This window comes from Spinacia oleracea, chromosome 3 (assembly GCF_020520425.1).
Source record: "Spinacia oleracea cultivar Varoflay chromosome 3, BTI_SOV_V1, whole genome shotgun sequence".
Classification (NCBI taxonomy): domain Eukaryota; kingdom Viridiplantae; phylum Streptophyta; class Magnoliopsida; order Caryophyllales; family Amaranthaceae; genus Spinacia; species Spinacia oleracea.
Genome location: NC_079489.1, coordinates 95,347,489 through 95,371,902, shown reverse-complemented (window position 1 = coordinate 95,371,902; position 24,414 = coordinate 95,347,489). Strand labels below are relative to the sequence as shown.

The window sequence follows — 24,414 nt, the reverse complement described above, 5'->3', positions numbered from 1 at the left end:
CATAGATTCACTTCCTGTTAGCGTGTATCCAAACGCAATTTCGATGGTGCAGGCGTGTGCACCTAGATCTAGGTGCACTGGGATTAAAACGCAAACATTTTAAAACAAAACGCGTATTTTCATTAATTCTGCAGTTAAAAAGAACAAGTCTCACAATACAAAAGAACATCATGTGCTCTGTTCTTCCCTGTTTAGTTTTCGCGATTTTTTTTGTTCTTCGCTCCTTTTTATATGTCTGGGCTTCATAATTTTGAATTCAAAAAGTGTGAATAGGAGAGAGAAAGCTTACATTTGTGCATAAATTTTTTTTAGAGAGAGAAACTGATGGAAAATTCTCAAATATTCCATGATTTCTCTGTTTCAACATCAATTTCGAATGATTCTTCTTCTTGTCATCTGAATTCTTCAGCTGAAAATCAGAGTTACGAAGGTATTCTTTCAATTTGTAATAACGAGTTGCATTTTTCTTTGATTTTATGATTTCGATTTCATAATAATCGTACTTTTTATGTTTTTTGTGATTGTAATTAGTTTGATTAATTTAATTTTGAATCTCATTCTTTGTTGATTTTGGTGATTGTTGATAATGAAGGTTACGAATTGGTTTTTTCGTTGATTTCGCATTTATTTCATTTATGTGGTGAAACTGATTCTGTAATAACTATTATATTTAAGGAAGATACGTTGATTTTGTCTGTTTGCAGAAAAGAACATTGTATCATTTCAGAAGAACATTTTTCAGTATCAAATGAACATGTTAAGAATACGTATTGAGACGTTCCTTTTTATTATATTTAGCTTTTCAAATAAACACTGATTGTTCTTTATTGATTGTTCTTTTAACTCTTCATTGATTGTTCTTTAAGTCATAGTGTTCTTTTTGTGTTCGTTTACTCTATTTTTATTGTTCATTTTAATAGTTACTGTTCCTTTGATTCTTTATTGGTTTTTTTATTATATTTGCACGGATTTTTCTTTTATGTTTTTATGAGTTTACATTGTTCTTTTGATTGACAAAATTGATTGTTGATAATTATGCCGATATTGTTCTTTTAGGTTTTAATGTGTTCTTTTGATTGACAAAACTGATTGTTCTTTTAACTGTTTATTGATTGTTCTTTTAATGCGTAGTGTTCTTTCCAGTCTAGTTGGAGTGTGTAATTTACTCTTGATGCATTGTTCTTTTCTAATAGGTACTGTTGTTTTTTATTCTTTATTGGTTGTTCTTTTATATCTGCCCAAATTGTTCTTTTAAGTTTTAATGTGTTCTTTTGATTGACTAATTGATTGTTCTTTTAACTCTTCATTGATTGTTCTTTTCATGCCTAGTGTTCTTTTCAGTCTACATGGATTGTTCGTTTACTCTGTGCATTGTTCTTTTTAATGGCTACTGTTCTTTTAAGTTCTTTTGTTCTTTTCTTTTTCTGATTTTTTTTATTTTATAAATTTCCAGATATATTAAATAATTCAGTTAATAATTCAGAACAAAATGATGCTAATGAGGATCCAGAATCCTATGTGGTTGTTGGCCAAGGTACATGAATTGTACTTTTACTTGTTTATCACAATGTTCGTTTACGTCTTGTGTTTGTTCCTTTATCATACTTATGATGTTCTTTGTGTTCTTTTTTATCGTCATGCAGATTTTGAAGAACCAGTTTCATTAGAGGGAAGTGTAGTTAAGGATGATGATGAGGCGTATGAGTTATACAACAGTCATGCATTTAGGAATGGTTTTGGTACTAGGAAGGGTAAAAAGGAGTATAGAAGTGGTACTAGAATAGTTCGACAACGGTTTTTTGTTTGTGCATACGAGGGGTTTAAAAATCCAGATGGTGTTGTGCCTAAATCCTTTAAAAAAATTGATAGGAGAACTGGATGCAAGGCTTCAGTTCAGTTTGATGTTGATAAGAAAACTGGAGTGTATGTTCTTTCTAAACATTCCCGTCTGCATAACCATTCAATGGTTCCTGCTAATAAGAGACACCTTATTAGGTCACATAGGCACATTTCAAAGGAACAATTGGCTTTTCTTACTACTTTTACTTGTAGTGGCACGAAGCTTGCTGATGTTCTTAGAGCTATGAGGAAAGAAGTTGGTGGTGAGGCGAATTTAGGGTTCACTGTTCCTGACGCGTATGATGCTGTTTTGGCAGAGAAGAAGAAAAAGTTGGATGGTTGTGATTCAAATCAGTTGATCAGATGGTTCGCTATGAGGCAAGCTAAAGAACATGATTTTTATTATGATTTTCAATTGAATGAAGAGAATCAGTTGATCAATTTTTTTTGGAGAGATGGAAGAATGCGGTCTGATTATGAAGCTTTTGGTGATTTATTGATTCATGATACAACTTATCGTACTAATAAATACGATATGATTTGTGGGCCTTTTGTTGGAATGAATCTTCACACTCAAAATATCATGTTTGGAGTGGGTTTTATATTGAATGAGAAGGCAGGTACTTTTGACTGGCTTTTTAATTCTTTTTTGACTTCAATGGGAGGGAAGCAACCTGTGACTATCATGACTGATCAATCTTCTGCCATGGACAAGGCTATAAGGTAAAGTTCTTTTAGGTTGTTTGTATGTTCGTTCATCAAACACTTTTGTTCTTTTGTATTTTTGTACTATTTTTTATGTTCTTTTTCTTTTGTCTTTTTGTTTAGTTTATATTTTTATCTATTTTTTTGGTTTATGGTTTTTTAGGGAAGTGTTTCCAAAATCGAGGCATCGTTTGTGTACATGGCACATTGGGGAAAATGCTGTTGTAAACATCAAAGGTGTTATGGCCAAAGAAGGTTTCAAACGTCGCTTTGATTATGTTTTGAAATATACTGACACAGTTGCTGAGTTCGAGCATTATTGGAATAGGTAAAAATTATTTTGCTAATAGACTGATTAGTATTTAAAATTTTGTTTTGTTCTTTTCATTCGACGACATGTTTTTTGTAATGTTAAATAGTGTTCTTTTCATGGTTGATGAAACTTGTTCTTTTAATCTGGTATTTTAATGTTCTTTTCTTTGTTTAATAGAGTCCATACTTCTTGAACTGTGATTGTGTGTACTTTCTTTTCAAGTTTTATTGTACTGTATATTGTTCTTTTTTTGTCTTCATTTGTTCTTTGTTTTACTCAGGGTGTTCGTTTTGTGTCTCTGATTGTTCTTTTGTTCTCCTCGTTTGTTCTTTTGTAGTCTTATGACTGATTACAATTGCAAGACACACAAATGGATAGAGAGGTTATATGATTTGAAAGAGAAATGGTGTCCTGCATATAACAAAGAGTGGTTTTCTGGGGGTATTTTATCTTCTCAAAGGAGTGAGACGACAAATCATTCTATTTCTAGGAGGTTGCATAAAACGAATGGTTTATGTGATTTTTATAAGTGTTTTTTAGATGTAATTGATGAATGGAGAAGTAAGGAGAACAAGGGAGATTATAATTCTTCTACTGGAAATAGATATTACGCATGTGCGGATAACATGTTATGTTTGCATGCGCGGGATGTGTATACCATTGCAATATATTTGATATTTGAGCAACGATTCATCAAAGCAATTGGTTTGAGGTGTCAACGCATTTCCTATGAGTTTCCAGTTTCTAAGTACATTGTTGGGCATCCTACAAAGGATTTTATTAGACATGTTGTGATGTTTAATGAGCAAGAGTGGTTGTTGATTGTACTTGCAAGTCATATGGAGAGATAGGAGTTCTTTGTTCTCATATTCTTCGAGTTTTCATTGTCCATAATGTTGAAGAGATTCCCAAACAATACATTATGAAGAGATGGACCAAAAAGGCTATGAACATGATTGTTGAAGAAGGAGAAGATAGAGATAATGAAGTAAGTGTTGTTTCTGCTTCAGTATGGAGGATGCAAAGCATAAGAAATTGCATTAAAGTTATAAATGAAGCTCAACATTGTCCGGCTGCAAGGAAGCTTATTGATTTGGGTGTGTTGGATATGTCATGCAAAGTGAAGGAGTATATTGGTGGTGTTGAAGGGGATGGTAATGTATCAAACAAGTATGTGCGAGAAGAAACTCTACTTGATGGCATTGAGCCTTCAACAGACACAGTTTTGCCGGATGTTGTTGAACCGATTGCTGAAAAAGTCATTCCAACAATGATTCAAAATCCACCAAAGCGAAAGAGGAAGATTAAGAACGGGACTGAAAAGGCTAATGAGAGGAATGTGAGACCTAAAGGAATTGTTGAGAAGAAACGCAATAAACTGAAAGGTTGGAACAAGAGAAGAGAAAGACATGTTGATAATTTGAGGGAGGAAACTCAGTCTACTGATCAGGTAAACTGTTCTTTTTAAACATTTATTTGTTCTTTTATTACTTTGGAATGTTCTTTTTGTTTATCATTGTTCTTTTTTCCATTTTTATGTTCTATTTATCCTTTTTGTTTATGATCTTTTAGTTTACTTTATTATGTTCTGTTCTTTTTAATAATCTATTTGTTCTTTTATTCCTTTAGTTTGTTCCTTTTGTTTATCATTGTTCGTTTTTCTTTCTATATGTTCTTTCGTCTTTTTGTTTATGTTCTTTTTGCTAAACAGTTCATTTTTAAAAAAAACATCTATTTGTTCTTTTAATGTTTATTACGTTCTTTTTTGAACTGTTCTTTTTTATTATCTATTTTGTTCTTTTTTCTTCTTTATCATGTTCTTTTATTCCTTATTGTTTGTTTGTTCTTTTTCAGTGTATCATAAATTTACCTGTTGGTGGGGTTTTGGTTCATCCAACATCTTCAAATTCACAATTGGAAGCATATGTTCCAGATGATTATTTTGGAGTACACATACAACCTTTGTAGATTCATTTACGATTGGTAATATTTTTATTTTTAGTTTGTTGTGTTTTTAATCATTTGTTTTTGTATTCTCAATAATGTTCTTTTACTCTTTTGATGTATATTTTTACGGGCTACTGATGTTTGGCTCATTCAATATTTTGAAATGAGAATTTTTAGTTGTATATATTCTTATTTTTGTTTTGATTTTTGTGCAATTAGGATTGCAAAATTATTGCATAAAGGAGTATATGCTTAAATGTGAAAAGAACTTACTAAAAGAGAATAAAAAGAATTTTGGAAAGGAAAGAACATATCCCATGATATAGAAGAACATGGTCTGGGATTGAAAAGAACTTGAACCTTTAATTGAAATACTTGTTTAAAATATCCAAACTACTTATCTGCAACTACTAGAACATCTAATTGTTTCCAAAAGAACACCACACATGTTTAAAAGAACAACCCATAACTCCAGCAATAACCATATCTACAAAATATACCATTGTTTTTTAAAGCATACTTCTAATAAAAGGTAAATATTATTCTGCCTTCATGAAAACAACCAACTATTCAACTTGATTAGCTCTCTTCAATGCCAGATACATTAGCTCATGCCTTTTGTTCAGAACGGATAATAAGATTTCAGTACCGTACCGCATTCTCAGCCTGCAAATAAAGTCTTTCTGAAAACATAAAATAGTACATTAATAAAAGATTATATATTAAAATAATATACGTACATATATTCAAAATTTACTTACATCTTCATCTGTGTTTTTGAAGCCACAATTCCAAGTCTGGTTGCCTTTGTAGGTCTCCATATGCCTCATTGCATATACCCCACAATCAGTCTTGTTTGTTCTGTTCTTCCATGGCATTTCAAGCAACACAATTTCATATGCTGAAATCTGTGCCTTCCGCAAAGAATGTCCTTCTTGTTCAGAAAATATTGTCCATGCTTCAAACTGAAATAAAAAGAACATTTAACTTAGTAAAAGAACAAAGAACAAAGAACAACAAAGAAACATAGAACAACAAAGGAAGGAAAAAAGAACATTTAATTTAGTAAAAGAATAAAGAACAACAAAGGAAAGAACAAATAAAATATATAAGAGGAAATTCTTCAAATAGACTTACAGTTCTTTCTGCAAATGTTTTATATTTATCATCATATGTAATTCCTTCAGGTAAGGAGAGATTGTCAATGATCTCCACCTTCTTCGCCTTTTGGTTGATTACAATGAGATAAAAATGATCACCAGACCAGACTGGAAAGAACAACTACAAGCAGAGAAAAGAACATTAAACAAAGGAAAAGGAACATATGTAAAAAAGAAAAGAACAATTTTATAATTTTACCAGATGGAATCCCTTCAAAGACTTCACACCAGCAGTTTCATACTCATGGCGTACACTTAAAATAAAATTTTCTAAGCGTTTGCTTTCGGTTGCTTGACTATCCTGTGATCCACCATACGGTTCATTCTGGCAGAGCATATTCTGCACCGAAAAAAAAATAATTTTAAATATATGTTATATAATAAAAATTATTGAAGAAGTACGAAAATATGATTTTTTAGTGATATTAAAACTTACGAAAGGGATTGTAGAGAAATAGAACTTCAAGTTACTCTTGACACTTTGATCTGGATCATCATTCAGTATTCTTGCAAAAGTGTCAATAACATTATTCATCACCCACACATTGGGAGCTGTTTTAAAGGAAAAGAACAAAAATATGAGTAAAAGGAACATCAACAGCATTTAAAAGAACATTTTAAATTCCAATAATTAAATATATACCTAGGGTTTGAAACTCTTCTCTGGTAACTATATTCCAATCATCAGTGTACAACACCTGACTGTTATAAGAATGAAAATAAAATTTCCATAAGAACATGTACAAAAAGAACATCTACATTCAAATACTTGTAATAGTATAAAATTCTTACGTTGGGCTTCCCTTTCCAAAGGCATAATCCAGTACGCATCGCATGTCCTTTTCCTTTTGATTCAACTGTTCTTCCCCAACCAGTAGGTGTGAATACTGAGTTAAGAAGGGTGACAGTAACTTGAGGGGAACATTTTTCTTTCTCTTAACAAGTTTAGGTACTTGTACGTTATCTGGATCCTCTTCCTCACTTATGAAAACAAAGACATTATAAAGTAAAAAGAACATATTAGCGGGAAAAACGAATTCAGACTAACAATAAAAAGAACAACAAAGTGAAAAGAAAAGAACATTTTATAAATGATAATGAAAAATAACTTGTAATAATAAACGAAAAATAACTTATAAAATAAAATGCAGTAGTCATACTCTATGTTCATAGATGTAGGTGCATTTTCTGGTTGCGAGTACACCGCACTTGGAGTGCTAAAAGAGTGGAAAGAAAAGAATATATTACTATAAATAAAAAGAACAAAAGAGAGAAAGAAAATAACATTAAATTGAAGATTATGAAAATTATATTTTAATAAAATACAGTAGTCTTACTTCAGGAATATTGATGGAGTTTCCATTTCAGTCTGCGACTCAGCGGCAGTTGGAGTCTTAAACTCGGATTCTTCAGTTCTAACAGTTGGAGACATGGGGTTTCCATCTTCAGCTCCTTTGATTAAACCTTCCATAGTCTGAAACTCGGAGTCTTCAGTTCTAACGGTTGGAGACATTGGTTTTCCATCTTCAGCTCCTTGGATTAAACCTTCCATATCTGATCTCACATTTTCAGGTTCTCTGTGTATTACAAAAAAAAAAAAGAACATGTGAGGAGGAACAAAGAACACAATGAGAAGAATTAAAGAACAAAAGTGCAATGAAAAAGAACATATAAGTTAATATTAAAAGTAGGAAGATATTAAAGTAAATATAGAAAGAACATAAAGAAATATATGAAAGGAACATTCCGAATAAAAGAAACAAAAGATCCATTAAATAATTGTATAAAGACAGAGAATTAATAAAAAGAACAAATCAAACGAATAAAAAAACAAATAATTGTTTATAAAAGAACATTGTGAATAATGAAAGAAACAGTCACATATTTATTATACATGTGTATGTGAACTGTTTTAAAAGAACGCATACTCAGTTTTTTCTGTAGGTGGCTGTTGTTTTTCAGCTTCATCTTTGTTGTCCCCTGAAATTGTCTCCAAATCACGTTCAGTCAAAGTTTTGTTTGCCAAGATTGCTTCTAATCTCATTTCCTCTTCAAAGTCGTGTGCCTGAGGAGGAGGATTTGAATCGGAAACCATTCCAAGCTTCAATGTCAAATCAGCAAATACATTAGGCTGGGAAGGCATGATCGGAGGTGTTAAAAATGGTGGCAAATCAAATGTAACATCCTCAGATTCCTTGATTTCCTTTCTTTCATTTCCTTCTGTTGCCTTTCGTACTGCTTCCTCAAATAGTATTGTGAAGTAGTCTGAACTGAAAAATTCTTTATCTTGACTGAGGATTGAACCAATCTCCTCAGTATTCCTTCCTTCTTGCCGCTCTTCTGTAGAGTTGCCCTTCTCAAAAGTAACTGGAATTTCAGTTCCAGAGCATGTTGACCACATTTTTGCCATATTGAATGGCAGACTTTTTTTGACATCAATAGTAGTGTCAAAGAACTTTCTGGACAACGACAATAAGTCGTTGAACTTGTTCATGACACTACTGAGTTCAGTAGTGGTTTTAGTGAATTCAGCATGGAATTCCTGTTTAACAATAACAACAATAAGGACTGGATAAATAAAAAGAACATTCGAATGGAAAAAAGAACAAGAGAGATCCCTAAAAGAACATTCAAGTAGAGCATAGAAACATTGTTAAAGATCGAAAGAACATGTTAAAGAGATAAATGAACATGTAAATAACATGCTTAAACATATAAAAGAACATTCAAATGTAAAGAACATCTTTTTAAGAAAAAAGAACATGCTTAAATAACATGAATAAACATTTAAAAGAACATGTAAAAGAACGTAAAGAACTAGTTTTTGATAAAAAGAACATAAACACAAAAAGCAAAAAACATGGTAGGAAAAAAGATTATATTGAGTACGTAAAAGAACATTTGTTGGAGGAAAAAGAACATTACAACAAAAACGTTGAAAAAATAAATGCAATGGTTTTGTTGAGTGAATTTAATTTTTACCTCAATTGTAGAAGGGACTTTTGCTTTCTCACTGGGGTCTGCCTGTTGCTCTGGCAAATCTTTGTCATCCCCGAGTTGAGTCACTGGTGCACCTTGATGTTCTCTGGACACATCATTTGTGGACCAGTTAGGCTCTTGGTGTTGATGTTGCTGTTGTGGTTGCTGCAGTGGTTGCTGCGATGGTTGTTCATCATGTTGCTGCTGTTGTTGTTGTGGGTGTTGAAGAAGAAGTGGTGGTGGTTGTTCACTGAGTGCTTTTTGCTGTTTGAGCAGCTCCATCTCCTCCCTGTACAGTTGTTGAAGGAAATAATGCCCTTGGTCCAAGTATGCATTCTATGATAAGTCTAATAAATGCGGTTCAGTATTAATTAACAAGTTAATAATTCAGTGAGATCAAGTGAGCTGAATGCCTAGCTAGAGGCCGCTTCAGTTCAAGTGGAATTAATGATATTAATCCACAGCTTACTCTTGACTGAACCCGTAGGGTCACACAAATAGTACGTAAACGGATCAAGTATTTAATGGCATTAAATACTCCATCTATGAATATTCGGAACCGACGGATCTTGGTTTCAGTGGGAGCTAAGATCGTCACAGGCAAGAAATGAATACTCCGGAAACGATGATATTGCCGGAAACGGAAATATGGATCGTATCGGAAATATAAATATTATCCAAGTCGTAGATGTTGCCGGAAACGGAAACATGGTACGTATCGGAAAATATTATCGGAAATGGAAATATTGCCAGAATCGGAAATATTGCCGGAAACGGAAATATTGTCAGAATCGGAAATATTACCGGAATCGGAAAATAATTCCGGAAACGGAAATATTAAATATTTGTTCGAAACGGAAATTAATTCCGGAATCGGAAATATTAAATATTGTTCGTATCGGAAATGAATTCCGGAATCGGAAAATTTAATCGGAAGCGCATCGTACGAATAAGCATCGGACGAGGCCTGCCGGACGAGGCCCAGCACGAAGCCAGGCCATCGCCCAGCAAGCCAAGCGCGCCGCACAAACAGCAACGCCAGGCCCAGCGCAAGGCCAGGCCCAGCAGGCTGCGCGCAGCGCGCAGCGAGCACAGCGCGCACAGCACGCGCAGCGCGCGCGGGCGCTGAGTGGGCTGCTGCTCGCGCGCACGCATGGGGCCCATCGTGGCTGCCGTGCGTGTGTGTGCAAGTGTTTGTGTTCGTGCACGTTTCCTAAAACATGCAGAGTTCGGTTAATGATTAAATTCCTAATTCTATTTGATAAATTAATTAAATTAGAGTTCTTGTAAGATTCTAGGTTTAATTAATTTGTATCTGAATAGGATTTCGATTCCCTTTCCATACCGCTATAAATATGAGGCTAGGGCTCACAATTTATAACACAAGTTTCAAAGTATTCAAAGTGAGTTTTTGAGAAAAAAAATTCAGCCACACATCTTGCTCAAAAGTGCCGAAAATAATAGTACCTTAAGGGCGATTCTAGTTGGTCAATCTTAAGGCGGATCCGGACGTGCTGTGGACTATCTACGGAGGGACGACACTTGGAGTCCTAAAAACTTGTTCTTGTTCGGTTCGGGCGCAGCTAGGGAAGGCACGCAACAAAGAGTATGCATCTAATCTATGCTAAATGATTATGTGTAAATAATATGTTTTCCTGGGTTTATGGTTTTTCCGCATGATTTATGAATTGTCATATGAATCATAACCTAACAGTGGTATCACGAGCCCCTTATTTTTTTCATAATCTAAATTGCATGAACATGGTTAAATATTACAAATTTGCAAGAATTAAAAGGGGTGATTAATTTTCGTAATTGTTAATTAATTGCAAATTGCGTTTATTTAATTATACGTACGCAGTTTTTCGGCAGTTTCTTCGTTACTCATCCGAATTGAGTGATTTTTGTGTCAATTCCGCATGTAAAAGGCATTCTAAAATTCGAAGCCTAACTATGACTTTTCGAAGGTTTTAGTTTTTCGAATGCAAAATTTCGTAAATTTAAGATGTTAAATTAAATATTTGCGATTCTTGTTGATAAATCTTGAATTTTTGATTGACCTACTGTATATGTTTAACAAGTTTGAATGCCTAGTCTTGTTAATTATGCAATCTAATTTGTAATTATGATTAATTTGTTGAAAATTAGAATAATTTAGAATTAATTTGATTTTCATAATTAATTGTAATTTAATTAGAAACCTATGATTAAAAACCACCATAAAAAAATTGTAAATTTATGATAAATTTTAAATTTTTATGACCTAGACTTGAATCCATAACAATCGGAAATCAATTGGATAATAAATTTTCGATTTTTCGCCCTAAAATTATGAAATTAATATTATTTATTAATTTGTCATTAATTTTAAATATAAATTTTAAATTTTTATGCGATTCGTTCATAAAACTTGCACGCACGAAGCAATGGACGCTTCGTGTTACCCTTAAGGGGTGTTGTATAATGCGGGCATGCGACGACGAGCAAGGGAGCTCGTCGCCCGTGCGGCACGAATGCAATGAGCAAGGGCGTAGTGCACGAGCACAAGGCAGCAGCCCTGCCTTATGTCGTGTGCCACGACCAATGGACGAATGGGCATGGGCGTAGGGCGAGCCAAGGCAGTCGCGTGTGGGCAGCAAGCGAGCTGCGCCACAACGCGCGCTGCCTCGCACAAGAGCGCGCAGCCTCGCGCGCAGCGAGCGCAAGCTCGCGTGCCACGAGCGCTGCGCCTAGCATTGCTCGCGCGCACAGCGAGCGATGTCGCCCGCCCAGCGAGCGATGTCGCGCGCCCAGCGAGCGATGGCTCGCGCGCCCAGCGAGCGATGTCGCGCGCCCAGCGAGCGATGTCGCGCGCGCACTGCGAGCGATAGCCCGCGTGCGATGAGCGCTGGCGCGCGCAGCGAGCACCAATGCGTGCGGAGGCTTGCGATAGGGATGCAGCAGCTATGCGACGAGCGCATGGGCTGCGCGCACATGGCCAGCAATGGCTGTGTGCGTGCGGCCCATGGGCGTGCAACGCGTAGGGTGTTTGCGTTACGATTAGATCGTTCTGAATGTTTAATTTGAAAATTTCAGTTCACGTAATTTTAATTAATTTTAAAATTAATAATTTAAATTATTTTCTTGGATTTTAATTTTGAATATTATAATTATAATAAATGTTATTTATTCTAATTATTTTACTAAAATTAAAATCATGAATTAATTTAAATGCGACTGAAATTAAATTAAACTTTTTGGATTCAATTATAAATTTATATGAGCTTTAAATTTTAATTAAATTTGTATGTTTCCGGTTAGACTAGAAATACATTTTTACGTTTAAAATTGGTAAAGCATATGAATTTATTGGTTTAAGTGGGAGCGCTTTTTAGTCATAAACTCTTGATTAGGTCTACAAATCCTTAAGGTTAAAACAACTTGATTAGAATTAATAAGTACTGAATAATTGGTAGATTATTGGTGCCCTTGATTAATTGCTGCAAATGTTTACGTGATGCATAATGTGTTTTACTAACCAGCTATGTGGGCCATTCATGATAATGAATGGGTGAATGGTATATATTGTATATGTACTGTTTTGCAGGTTATGAAGTGACTAGTATGGCCCAAATAGGATAGAAAATATGGTCTGCGTACCATTAATTTGAATGTAATTGGTCTAAAGTACCAAAGTTATTTTTCAATTCAAATATGGTCTGCGTACCATCAAATAGTTGTAATTAGTTATAGCTTATCCTATTTGAAGAAAATGGTGCCTCCCACGGAGATTTTCAAGACGGACTTTGAAGTTAAAGCTTCAAGATGAAGTCGGGCCATACTAGATCACATTTATCTTATGCATGCTTTAAGTTATTTATTGCTTTAAATATGTCTTAATTATGCATAAGATTGTGGCTTGATTATGTTGCATGATTAAGGATTTTAGTTCACTTAAAATCTAACCAACATAGTAAGAGCCTTAAGTTCCAAACTTAAAAAAAATTGAGTTAAAAGGTGCCATGCCAAAATATACACTTGCTTGGATATCCTTTACATCAATCTAGTAATAGTTTTCGCTCAGCGAGGTGTTACTTATTGGTCCTAAAGGGGCAAGGTACACAAATAATTGTGAGTACATGTTAGTTTTGGTGAAACTCAACGATATAAGTAAGGAGTCCTTTTATGTCGTGGCAAAATCGATAGGTTTACCTAATAAGTTCTTAGACGTACCTATCAACCAAGAGTAGTTTTTAGACTATTAGCAAAAGGCTTTTGCTTACCTAAAATGTTTTAGAATTGAGTCGACAAACTGTGCTTAATTCTTCAATGGTTTTAGGATCTTGGAATCATTTTATTCACACCTGCCGGAACAATAAAATCGAATAAAATGCTAATAACTTGTTTGAATTGCATGGTTGCTTTAATTTCAAGTTATTATTCATGATAAATGTTTAGACTTTGCATGCTTCAATGTATGTTTTAATTATTGTTTATAATTAAATATCTTGCACTGCAATAAATCCTTTTAGAAAGGTAACAGTAAATTTCCTCGATTGGTAGTGAATCCAAGAACGATTCACGGAACAGAGAGAAAGTGAGCAATTTAAAATGTACGTTTCTTATATCGACTTTTATGGTTGTTTTCGAATATCAAATTCGAATGGCAAACCAATTGGTGCTTGTGAATTCAAAATACACTGTAGTTTTGAGATCATAAAGCATTGAGCTTAAACGCTCAGCTTTACCAATGGTTAACAACCTAATATCTTTGTCCATTTAATTCTCGAATGAGTCTAGTCCCTAGACATTCGAATAGATCGATGCTTAGAGAACTTTAGAAGCTTCTGGTAAGATCATCTAGTTGAAACTTAATATTCAACATAAATTAAATGTTAAGAACCTTGTTGGGGTGACATTGGACATGTCTAACAAAGTATAAAAGTCAACACTAAAGAATTCAATTCTTAAGACTATAAGAAAGGGTACAAGAAATAGGAAAACGGGGAACAAATGAAAGGAATTTACGATTTCGTTTCTACCTATAAGTTTATGTTTAAAGAGAAGTGACCTAGCAATCAAACTTCCTTGGTATCATATACCGCTTGAGGTTCTTACTTCGATAATAACTCAAACAATGGAAGCTAGGATACACTAATGACCTACAAGTGGGAAATGAAGCATGGAAATGCTACATTAGTTGTAGGGTCATCTAGTTTGTTTTAAGTCCCTTCAAAGGCTGGAACTAAATGGCTATTTTATTCCATAATCAGCATACCTAAATTTCTGCTTCAAACACAGAAAGACTCACATTCAGAAGAACAAAAACAATGCTTGTTTGTTTGTTTATTTGAATGAAATGGTCATTTACGGGATGAGTCAATATGCTTGATTAAAACAAACAACTCTTTAAAGAACTTTACTAGGTTCAAATCAACCCCTTGATTTGAGTTCCACTAATCTTTGGCATTGTTGCTTAGACCATATCAACAAGTTAACATTCAAAAACTCTATTTTAATGGACTTTTGAAAGTTGGTTGATTTCTAGATCAACTTAAGACAAGCTAGTCTTACTTGTTGAAAGTAACAAAAGATGTGAACTATTGTTAGAACGCCTAGACAATAGAGTTCAAAGCTAAAGAAAGATTTTATGACTTTATTATTTCGCATGGATTTGAGTGAATGTAGGTTTATTTACTCAAATGTGATATAAGTTGAATCTGTTTGGCTAGTTCAAAGATTCAGAAGTATAAAATCCACTTGGCAAGAAATCATAAAGATCTAGGTTAGATCATGTTGATGATTACTTGAGACCAAATATGATCATCAATGATTGTGTGTTGTAATTTCACAATCTAGGTCCATAATATATGGCATATTGTAGTTGGAATAATCGAAGTCAATTAGTACTTGATTCGATCAATGATGAATCATAAAGACTTTTCCTATAATTTCTAAAACAAAATGCTCAACTACCACCAAACTAAACCAAATTCGTCAAAGCTATTGAAAAGTAATTTCAGGATATCTTTTCAATTATATATATCTAAAGAGTTGCTAAACTCAGTGGGAGCTTAGTGTTTGTTATTCAACAAACTAAGGCCCAAGTCTAGATATATGTTTCATTGTGATTTATTCAAATGAGACACAAGGGTATTGTTTCTACCACGAATTTTTGAGAACATAATGTTTGTTTGCTCGAAATAATGTCCTTTTGGAGATTCGTTTCCAAAATGACAAGTGGGAGAAAATAGACCTCGAAAGTCTTCGAGGCGAACAACAAACATAAACGGACATTCCGGAGGCTTTTCGAAGTGCTTCAGAAAAACCGAACTTATTCTTTAAGGACTTTAGAAGTGGCTTTAAAGAATAGACATCTCTTAGAAGACTTTACAAGTGCTTCAAGGAGAACAGAATATTCAAAGGACTTTCAAGTGGCTATTGATATTCTATTGTTTGATGTTCTATACCCAAGTAGGCATAGAATTCAAGTCACTGAAACTATGAGATTCTTCTATTAGATAGTGAAGAAACATAGAGATCAGGTCAATGAAACTATGAGATTCTTCTATTAAATAGTGAAGAAACCTACAACTTGCAGTCAAACTATTATCATATAGATTAATGAGTTTGTGACTTGTAAGAAAGCTATGACGAAATATAGATTCCCTAAAATGGTTAGAGGCCATATATAGACTATATGTTTAATTGGTTAAAGGCCATAAAACATACTCAATGTTTTGATGACAAAATTGAAATTTTGTTGATTTGCAAGAATAGTTTCACACCTATTGGTTGCAAGTCTGTTTTAAGGATAAAAACCATCAAACATGAAATTGTGTTCACAACACAAAGCTAAATTAGTTGCTAAAAGGTTACAAGCAAATTCATGGCATGGATTGTGTTGAAACCTCATGCATAATCGTAATGCTCAAGTCTATAAATCAAGCAATGATTGCATATTGGTACATATGGCAATTGGATGACAAAACATATTCCTCAATCAAATGTTGGAAGAAAACTATGTACATGTCATGTCATAGGATTTGTGGATCCAAATAATGCTTGAAATGAATGCCAGCTTAGGAAATCTAAGTACAGATTTAAGCAAGCAATTGGGAATTGGAATTGTATTTTAGTGAAGCTAATAAGTATTTTAGTTTCATAAAATATACATGATTCTTATAGATATATAAGAAGTTTAGTGGGAGTACGTAAAACTTAATTGGTCCTATGTGTATCACACACATATCTCTCTATTATGAAATAACATTCAAATGCTAATTACTTAGATTTGAAATTATTCATCAATAATGGACCATGGCGAAACTTAGTACATATTGGGTATTAAGATCTATTTACAAAGATCTTATAATATTGTTTTAGATTAAGTAATGACATTTACTAAATCAAACACGAAAGTCTCCATTGGAGATATTCGACCCATATGAATAAATCTAAGTAAAGGATGTTTGAACTATGTATAAGCATTTACTAAGTTAAACATCAAAGGATCTAAATAAGATTCTTAACCTATATTATATGTCAAAGAATTTAGCTGAATTTAGTATCTACTGAAACTAGATAAGCTAAAGTTACATGAATAGAATTCAATTGGGAATTATTCTGCAAAAGAATTTATCATGTATGATATAATATGAGGATCGCCAAAAATGTATCGTATGACTTTAGGCATGACGAACATATACCAATCTCTATTGATCTAAGTGAAGATCAACTAGATTGAGATCAAGAATACTTATGGTACTTGAAAAGGTACATAGGAATAGTTCTTGATTCAAGGAAATAAAGATATGCTAAATATTGATGCTACACGCATAAACACTGGCAAAGGATCAAGCAAGACCCTTTGGAGTTAACCATTGATAAGGACGAGCTATAGAGTATCGTGTTTTGAAATGGCAACATGGATTGGAGACCATGAGTTGTTGCGTGGGAAATTAAAATAATAATTTCTATGTTCTAAGATATAGTTGGAGAGTCTTCCACATATCTATGAACTGCTTGGATAGGTAAATCCAAACAAAGCATCACTAGCAACCTATACAGTTGAAGTAAAAGTAATTATTGCCTAAGAAGCAATAAAACAGGGTTGTTTAAAGTTCTTCACTGAACTTGGGTAGATCACCTATCTGCTGGCTTGATGGTTCTTCATTGAAAAATGCGTAGAACCACTCTTGAAGCAAGAAAAACGTCTGCTAACTTGATGGTTCTTCATTGCAAAGTGAGTAAAACCACCATCGAAGTAAGAAAGACTAGATCACATAATAAACAAACTCGAAAAGATCTTTTCATCATATCTCGAAGAACATTCGATGAAAAAGGATATTAAGATTGGCAAAGAATGATAACTAAACCTATGCAACAAGTGAGAAGCAACACTCACATTGTCGCACTGGAAATCAAGCATAGCTTTGAATTCCACGAATTGTTTTAGAAGATGGGTTTGAGGCCCATGGTTATAAAACATTGGGGTTGAACATTTATCATATATGAAATGTATTTTCATATTCCATTTAATCTTGGTTTAGTATTAAATGATGAGTCCCTTCAAATTTGACGATATATTCAAGATAGACTGTCAGGACCAGTCCTGTGACTAAGAAATGTCTATCAAGTGAACTTGAAAGTCAAAGGTTGAAAATGGTCCCTAGTCGGAGTTCTCTATAAAATTGGACGCATAGAAAACGTTAGACGACTAGAATGCAAGATGACTAGTAGTTCGGTTTCTTGAACTATGTGGACATGGCAATGTCATAATCATTTGCATAGATACTTACTTTGGGAAGACTAGTATCGGACAAGACCTATGAAACTTTACTGTAAGAGATGAAAATCTGTCATAAGTAAATTTCATTAAATTATTAGACACTAAATCCTCAATACCTGAGTGATTTGAGATTACTTGTTTGAGAACTGGTTGCTTTGACGTTGACCAACCGTCGCACCGTAAAAGGAGGCTATAAAGGCAACGCTCAGGTAATCACCTATCAAACGAAGTCTAATCTCAAGATCGCAAGATTGGGATTGTCCTCCCATAAATCGGGATGAGATGCTTAAAAGTTGTACAAGGCCACTCGGAGAGCTAGAAACTGTGAAATGCATGGCCGTGCTCGGATGAATCATAGGCTATGATTATCTGTTTATTTGATCAGTTGAACTCTGAAACCGAGGAACACCTCTGGACATAATAAGGATGACAACTCTTACCTTATGTTCAAGAGCAAGCATCGAGCGACAAAGGAATTAGGAAATGCACACTTGTCCCTAAGGACAAGTGGGAGACTGAAGGAAATAATGCCCTTGGTCCAAGTATGCATTCTATGATAAGTCTAATAAATGCGGTTCAGTATTAATTAACAAGTTAATAATTCAGTGAGATCAAGTGAGCTGAATGCCTAGCTAGAGGCCGCTTCAGTTCAAGTGGAATTAATGATATTAATCCACAGCTTACTCTTGACTGAACCCGTAGGGTCACACAAATAGTAAGTAAACGGATCAAGTATTTAATGGCATTAAATACTCCATCTATGAATATTCGGAACCGACGGATCTTGGTTTCAGTGGGAGCTAAGATCGTCACAGGCAAGAAATGAATACTCCGGAAACGATGATATTGCCGGAAACGGAAATATGGATCGTATCGGAAATATAAATATTATCCAAGTCGTAGATGTTGCCGGAAACGGAAACATGGTACGTATCGGAAAATATTATCGGAAATGGAAATATTGCCAGAATCGGAAATATTGCCGGAAACGGAAATATTGTCAGAATCGGAAATATTACCGGAATCGGAAAATAATTCCGGAAACGGAAATATTAAATATTTGTTCGAAACGGAAATTAATTCCGGAATCGGAAATATTAAATATTGTTCGTATCGGAAATGAATTCCGGAATCGGAAAATTTAATCGGAAGCGCATCGTACGAATAAGCATCGGACGAGGCCTGCCGGACGAGGCCCAGCACGAAGCCAGGCCATCGCCCAGCAAGCCAAGCGCGCCGCACAAACAGCAACGCCAGGCCCAGCGCAAGGCCAGGCCCAGCAGGCTGCGCGCAGCGCGCAGCGAGCACAGCGCGCACAGCACGCGCAGCGCGCAGCGCGCGCGGGCGCTGAGTGGGCTGCTGCTCGCGCGCACGCATGGGGCCCATCGTGGCTGCCGTGCGTGTGTGTGCAAGTGTTTGTGTTCGTGCACGTTTCCTAAAACATGCAGAGTTCGGTTAATGATTAAATTCCTAATTCTATTTGATAAATTAATTAAATTAGAGTTCTTGTAGGATTCTAGGTTTAATTAATTTGTATCTGAATAGGATTTCGATTCCCTTTCCATACCGCTATAAATATGAGGCTAGGGCTCACAATTTATAACACAAGTTTCAAAGTATTCAAAGTGAGTTTTTGAGAAAAAAAATTCAGCCACACATCTTGCTCAAAAGTGCCGAAAATAATAGTACCTTAAGGGCGATTCTAGTTGGTCAATCTTAAGGCGGATCCGGACGTGCTGTGGACTATCTACGGAGGGACGACACTTGGAGTCCTAAAAACTTGTTCTTGTTCGGTTCGGGCGCAGCTAGGGAAGGCACGCAACAAAGAGTATGCATCTAATCTATGCTAAATGATTATGTGTAAATAATATGTTTTCCTGGGTTTATGGTTTTTCCGCATGATTTATGAATTGTCATATGAATCATAACCTAACAGTTGTAGCTCAGGTGGACCTTGAATTCTGTCCAGAATCAAGCCATGTCCGAAGCCTGTAGCATTGTCATTGCGTACCCTGCTGCTTATCATATCTCTTGTCCAGCAAGAAATTAGGGGGAAGTTCCTTGGAGGGTACTCTTCCATGATCTGCACCCGATCGAAATAACATACCTAATTTAACAATAACAACATAATTTATTGTTAGTTAGGTGAAAGAAGAAGATGAAAGTAATATATATAACAAAGGGAAATGCTAGCTTAATGATTGAAATTTACCATTAGAAATGGTAGTGGACCAGCAAACCATCTGCTACGGTCCACATTCCAGTACATAGCTGCCCCAAGAAGGCTGGTGTATGCATACTGGCACCAATTTAGATTCCTCACTTGCTCCAAGTCAACAGTGCTTGCTAGGAATCTGAAGTTTGGCTTTTGAAACAGAAAAATATAAAAGAAAAGAACATTAATTATGATTTTAAATAGAATAAGAAAATAGAACATTCAATAGAAAATAAAGGAACATTAGAGAGAATGAAAAGAACAATGAAAGAAGAGCAAAAGAATATTGAATACAACTGAAAAGAACACAACTAAAATTCATATAAAGGAAAGTACAACAATAGGACAGTGAAAGAGAAAGAAAGAACATGGAATTCGACAAACAAATAAAAGAACAATAAATATTAATAAACATTTAAAAGAACATAATACGCAAACAAAAGAACATTAATGAGAAATAAAAGAACATAAATGAGAAACAAAGGAATTTTGATGTAAGAAAGAACATGGAATATCATACAGAATAAAAGAACAGTGAGAAATATTTAAAAGAACATAATACGCAAACAAAAGAACATTAATGAGAAATAAAAGAACATTAATGAGAAACAAAGGAATTTTGATGTAAGAAAGAACATGGAATATCATACAGAATAAAAGAACAGTGAAAGAGAAAGAAAGAACATGGAATTCGACAAACAAATAAAAGAACAATAAAAATATTAATAAACATTTAAAAGAACATAATACGCAAACAAAAGAACATTAATGAGAAATAAAAGAACATTAATGAGAAACAAAGGAATTTTGATGTTTACCGATAAATTAGTAGTAGATTTAATGCAGGTGTTAACTGCAACCACTAGGAAAGATCTCTTCCAGTTATCATCAACTGGAGTGTCATCTTTGATCAGTTTTTCAACCATTTCTTTCAATTTTGGGCATCCAAACTTCACTTGCCAGTATGCCCAAAATTCAGCAAAAACCCTCAACACTTCAGGATCTTGTTCATCCGTCCATTCCACGACCGGAGCTCCTCCAATAGGTATACCGTACACCAGGTATACATCCTCTACAGTAATATCAAGGGAAGACTTTGGTAGATGCAAGGAACGGTCGGACGAGTTGAAATTCCTAACCAACTCGTACGGGAATGGATTTTCGTTTTGTGGGATGTCAAGTTGCAGAAGAGATCCAAAGCCTAACTCCACGATGGCTTGTTGTTTTCTTATATCATGTGGTTCATTAGATGCAATTCCCCTCAAGAATCGCATCATCAATTGCGGAGTTTGCCTTAGATTTAGTTTCCTTTCTTCAGGTTTTGGTTTGGCAACAACCAAAGATTTTGGTTTCTCATCATCCACCACCTCCATGACCTCATCAGAAACAACAATTTGTTTACTTCTTGTTGCTCTCTGGAAAAAAGAAAAAATATAAAGAACATTAGTCAGGGAGTAAAAGAACATTATATGGAAGAAAAAGAACAAATAACTTAAGAAAATTTTTGACCTTCTCAACTACTTTTTTCCCCTTCTTCATTAAGGGTTCACTTTCCTCTTCTACTTCTTCACCTTCTTCTTCACCTCCTTCTTCATCTTCCTCGTCTTCATAAACCTCCCTCACAACTATCTGATTAACTTTGCTACCCCTCTGAATGAAAAAAGAACATAAATGATGATGTAAAGAAAACAAGACAGGAAAAAAAGAACATTCTTTATTTAAAACACAGCATTTATCTCTATTATAATATAACATTAAGGTAAATAAAATGATTGAAAAAGGGTAATGTGAAGTTTACCTTAAGTGCTGTAGTCTTTTTCAAAGTAACTCCATTCCCCTTCTTAGCATTTGGTGCAACTTTTTTTGTTGAAATTTTCTCAGCAGGCAACAAGCTCTTCTTCTTATGTGCCTCTTCCAATTCCTGCTTTACCTCTTTTATAAGATCGGGAAATTCTTCTTTCAGCAATTGACTTCTGTTGACCAAAACAATAGAACATAAGTAGTAAAAAAAAAGTAAAACACAGAAAATAAAAAGAACACCATTTATGTAAGTTACCTTGTCCTTTTCCTGTTTGGTATTGATTTCCTAGACTTCCCCTTTGCTTTTTCAGGTTCCTCACCAGCTTCTTCTCCGTCTTTTTTCTTTCTAGTAAAAACATAAATGCAAAAGTATGTTTAAGAAACGAAAATAACAACTACAATGTAAATATGAAATAGTATTAACAAACACAGATGATACCTCAAAGTAATTTTTAAGTTCGTTTTCTTTTCTTTTCTTTCTGGTTCATCCAGCTCTTCTGGAACTTTTACCTCAGCCTCCTCTTTTTCAGGTTCTTTCACTTCTTCATGCACTTTTACTTCATGCTCTTTCTTTTCAGTTTCTTCCTGCTTTTCAGGATCTTTGCTGGAATTTTTTTGTCCTTCTCCACCCTTCTTTTTTTGTTCAATCAGATCCAGCTGCTTTTCCTGTTGTAGCAGCTTTTTCTGAAGTGCTTGCACCATCTTCTGTTGTTCTTGCAATGCTTTCCTTTGTTTGGAAAGTCTATAATGAAAAAACATATGTCATGAAAAAAAGAACAACACCAAAAACACATGTTATGAAAAAAGAACAACAGAAAAATGTTTAAAATAACACATGTAATGGAAAAAGAACAACATGTCGTGTACAAAAGAACACAGCTATGCTTTTGGAAAGAACACATATTATGAAAAAAGGAACAACACAAAAAACAAGTGCACAGTTCTCATCCTGCACCCTTGCACAATATCTTATTCATCTGATTTTTTTATTTTTTCATATACAATATATAAATAATGTTTGTCCTCCATATTCTCATTCATTCATCATTTCATAATTTTAGCAACACATTTTAGAGAGAGAAAAATGAGAGGTTTTATTTTCTCTCAACAGAAGAGAGAATTTAAGAGAGAGAAAGAGTGAAATGCGATTATTTTCTCTCCAACTTTTCGCATTATTGTTCCTGTTTTTTTGAGAATTAGTGAATTAATCAGAATACTAATTCTCAGGAGATGAAAAAATACAATTTGCTAATTTTCGTAGAAAGAAAATTGAAGGAGATAATGAAATTCAAGAGGATTGTGATCATTTGCTGAGGATTAAGGTATGCTTATATGTTCCTTTTGTTATGTTCTTTCTATTAAGTGTTCTTTTACTGTGTGCTAACAGTTTTAGGTTTGTCTTTTAAATGTAGATGGTTTGTTCTTTTATCCGTGATTGATTGTTCTTTTTTTTAAATACATTTAAGAACAAGTAAAAAGAACACCATCTCATCAAATCTAAGCACATTGTTTTTTTTAATTTTCATTGATTGTTCTTTTAATGCAAGTGATCTTTTAAGTAGACATGGACTGTTCTTTTCTTCCAGATGCATAGTTCTTTTTAAGCCTACATTAATACTGTACTGTTCTTTTGAGTGTACATTGGTTGTTCTTTTGAGTCTACATTGATTGTTCTTTAAACCTGCACAGTTGGTTCTTTTAAGTTTTTATAGATAAGAACATAGATAAAAAAGAACATAGATCAAATTCAATAGATAAGAACAAAATTATAGATCTAGGTTTAAGCTCGTCAAAACAGTAGGGCTAATAAAAAGAACAGACAGTAAATAAATAAAAGAACATAGATCTACTTATTCAATTTAAATTTCCGCTGTTCTTTTGAGTTAACATTCGTTGTTCTTTTAAATCTATACCATTGTTCTTCTAAGTGTATGATTCAGTGACTTAAAATACATTTAAAAAAAACATAAATGTAGATCTTCTTTTAAATTCGTTAAAAAATGTATTTGGTTTCGTTATTGTAATTAGAACATTAAGGAAAACAAAAAGAACAAACAGAAGGTGTAAATGAACCAAGGTTTTTGTTTAAAAAATCCACTTACTCGCTCTCTTCTTCTTCTTCCGTTTCTAAAATTTCTTTGTTGATATCTTCCAACAAATCCGCATCAATTGTTGGTGTAATTTCTTTCTCTTTCTTCTTTTTGTTTCTTAAGTTCAATAAAGTCGTTGTCAAAGGAATATCATCCCTTCAAATGAAATTTTATAGAAAATTAAAATTCATGGGAAATTCTCTAAAAATTAAAATTAAACTGAAATTCAAGAAATAGAAAAGAAAAATGAAGTTGAATTCTTACTCAATAGAACATTTCGCATCAACTTCTTCTCCTTTTTTCGATTTCCCCATTTTCAATTGTTAGGGTTCAAGTTTTTGTAACCAGATTATCACTTCCAAAAAACAAATTGGGGAAGTTTTTAGAGTGAAAATAGTAGAATTCCAAATTGGGGAAGTTCGGATTTGCAAGAATTTGAAAGGTTTTGCACTGTTTTTTTGATTGTTGGTGAGTGAAGGTTTTGCATGTAGGTTGAGTGTGAAAATGAAAATAAATGTCGCATTCAATGATGTATTTATATATGATAAATTGAAGAGAGAGAAAATAACTGCTACAGTATTTTCAAATTTAAACTT

The 24,414-nt window shown here is 34.1% G+C and overlaps 4 protein-coding genes across 4 annotated transcripts; 1 reads left to right on the top strand and 3 right to left on the bottom strand.

Moving 5' to 3' along the window:
• Window positions 1–324: 324 nt before the first annotated feature.
• LOC130469900 (protein FAR1-RELATED SEQUENCE 5-like) lies at window positions 325–3,708 on the top strand. The gene is made up of 5 exons (XM_056839420.1): window positions 325–430; window positions 1,454–1,534; window positions 1,644–2,562; window positions 2,708–2,872; window positions 3,195–3,708. Exons 1-5 carry the CDS (start codon window positions 325–327, stop codon window positions 3,706–3,708), a joined length of 1,785 nt encoding a protein of 594 aa, XP_056695398.1.
• Window positions 3,709–5,764: 2,056 nt separating this feature from the next.
• Window positions 5,765–7,530, bottom strand: LOC110796268 (uncharacterized). The gene is made up of 8 exons (XM_056839418.1): window positions 7,302–7,530; window positions 7,125–7,181; window positions 6,757–6,945; window positions 6,608–6,666; window positions 6,401–6,516; window positions 6,164–6,304; window positions 5,938–6,085; window positions 5,765–5,769 (listed from the first exon to the last, which is right to left on the bottom strand). The coding sequence occupies exons 1-8, from the start codon at window positions 7,514–7,516 to the stop codon at window positions 5,765–5,767; spliced, it is 930 nt and encodes a 309-aa protein (XP_056695396.1). The 5' UTR covers window positions 7,517–7,530.
• Window positions 7,531–7,742: 212 nt separating this feature from the next.
• On the bottom strand, window positions 7,743–9,225 carry LOC130469899 (uncharacterized). The gene is made up of 2 exons (XM_056839417.1): window positions 8,947–9,225; window positions 7,743–8,506 (listed from the first exon to the last, which is right to left on the bottom strand). Exons 1-2 carry the CDS (start codon window positions 9,223–9,225, stop codon window positions 7,877–7,879), a joined length of 909 nt encoding a protein of 302 aa, XP_056695395.1. The 3' UTR covers window positions 7,743–7,876.
• A 10,946-nt stretch (window positions 9,226–20,171) lies between these two features.
• Window positions 20,172–24,132, bottom strand: LOC130469898 (uncharacterized). Its single transcript, XM_056839416.1, has 8 exons — window positions 24,083–24,132; window positions 23,831–23,974; window positions 22,168–22,470; window positions 21,985–22,074; window positions 21,727–21,901; window positions 21,438–21,578; window positions 20,773–21,343; window positions 20,172–20,224 (listed from the first exon to the last, which is right to left on the bottom strand). The coding sequence occupies exons 1-8, from the start codon at window positions 24,130–24,132 to the stop codon at window positions 20,172–20,174; spliced, it is 1,527 nt and encodes a 508-aa protein (XP_056695394.1).
• Window positions 24,133–24,414: the final 282 nt, after the last annotated feature.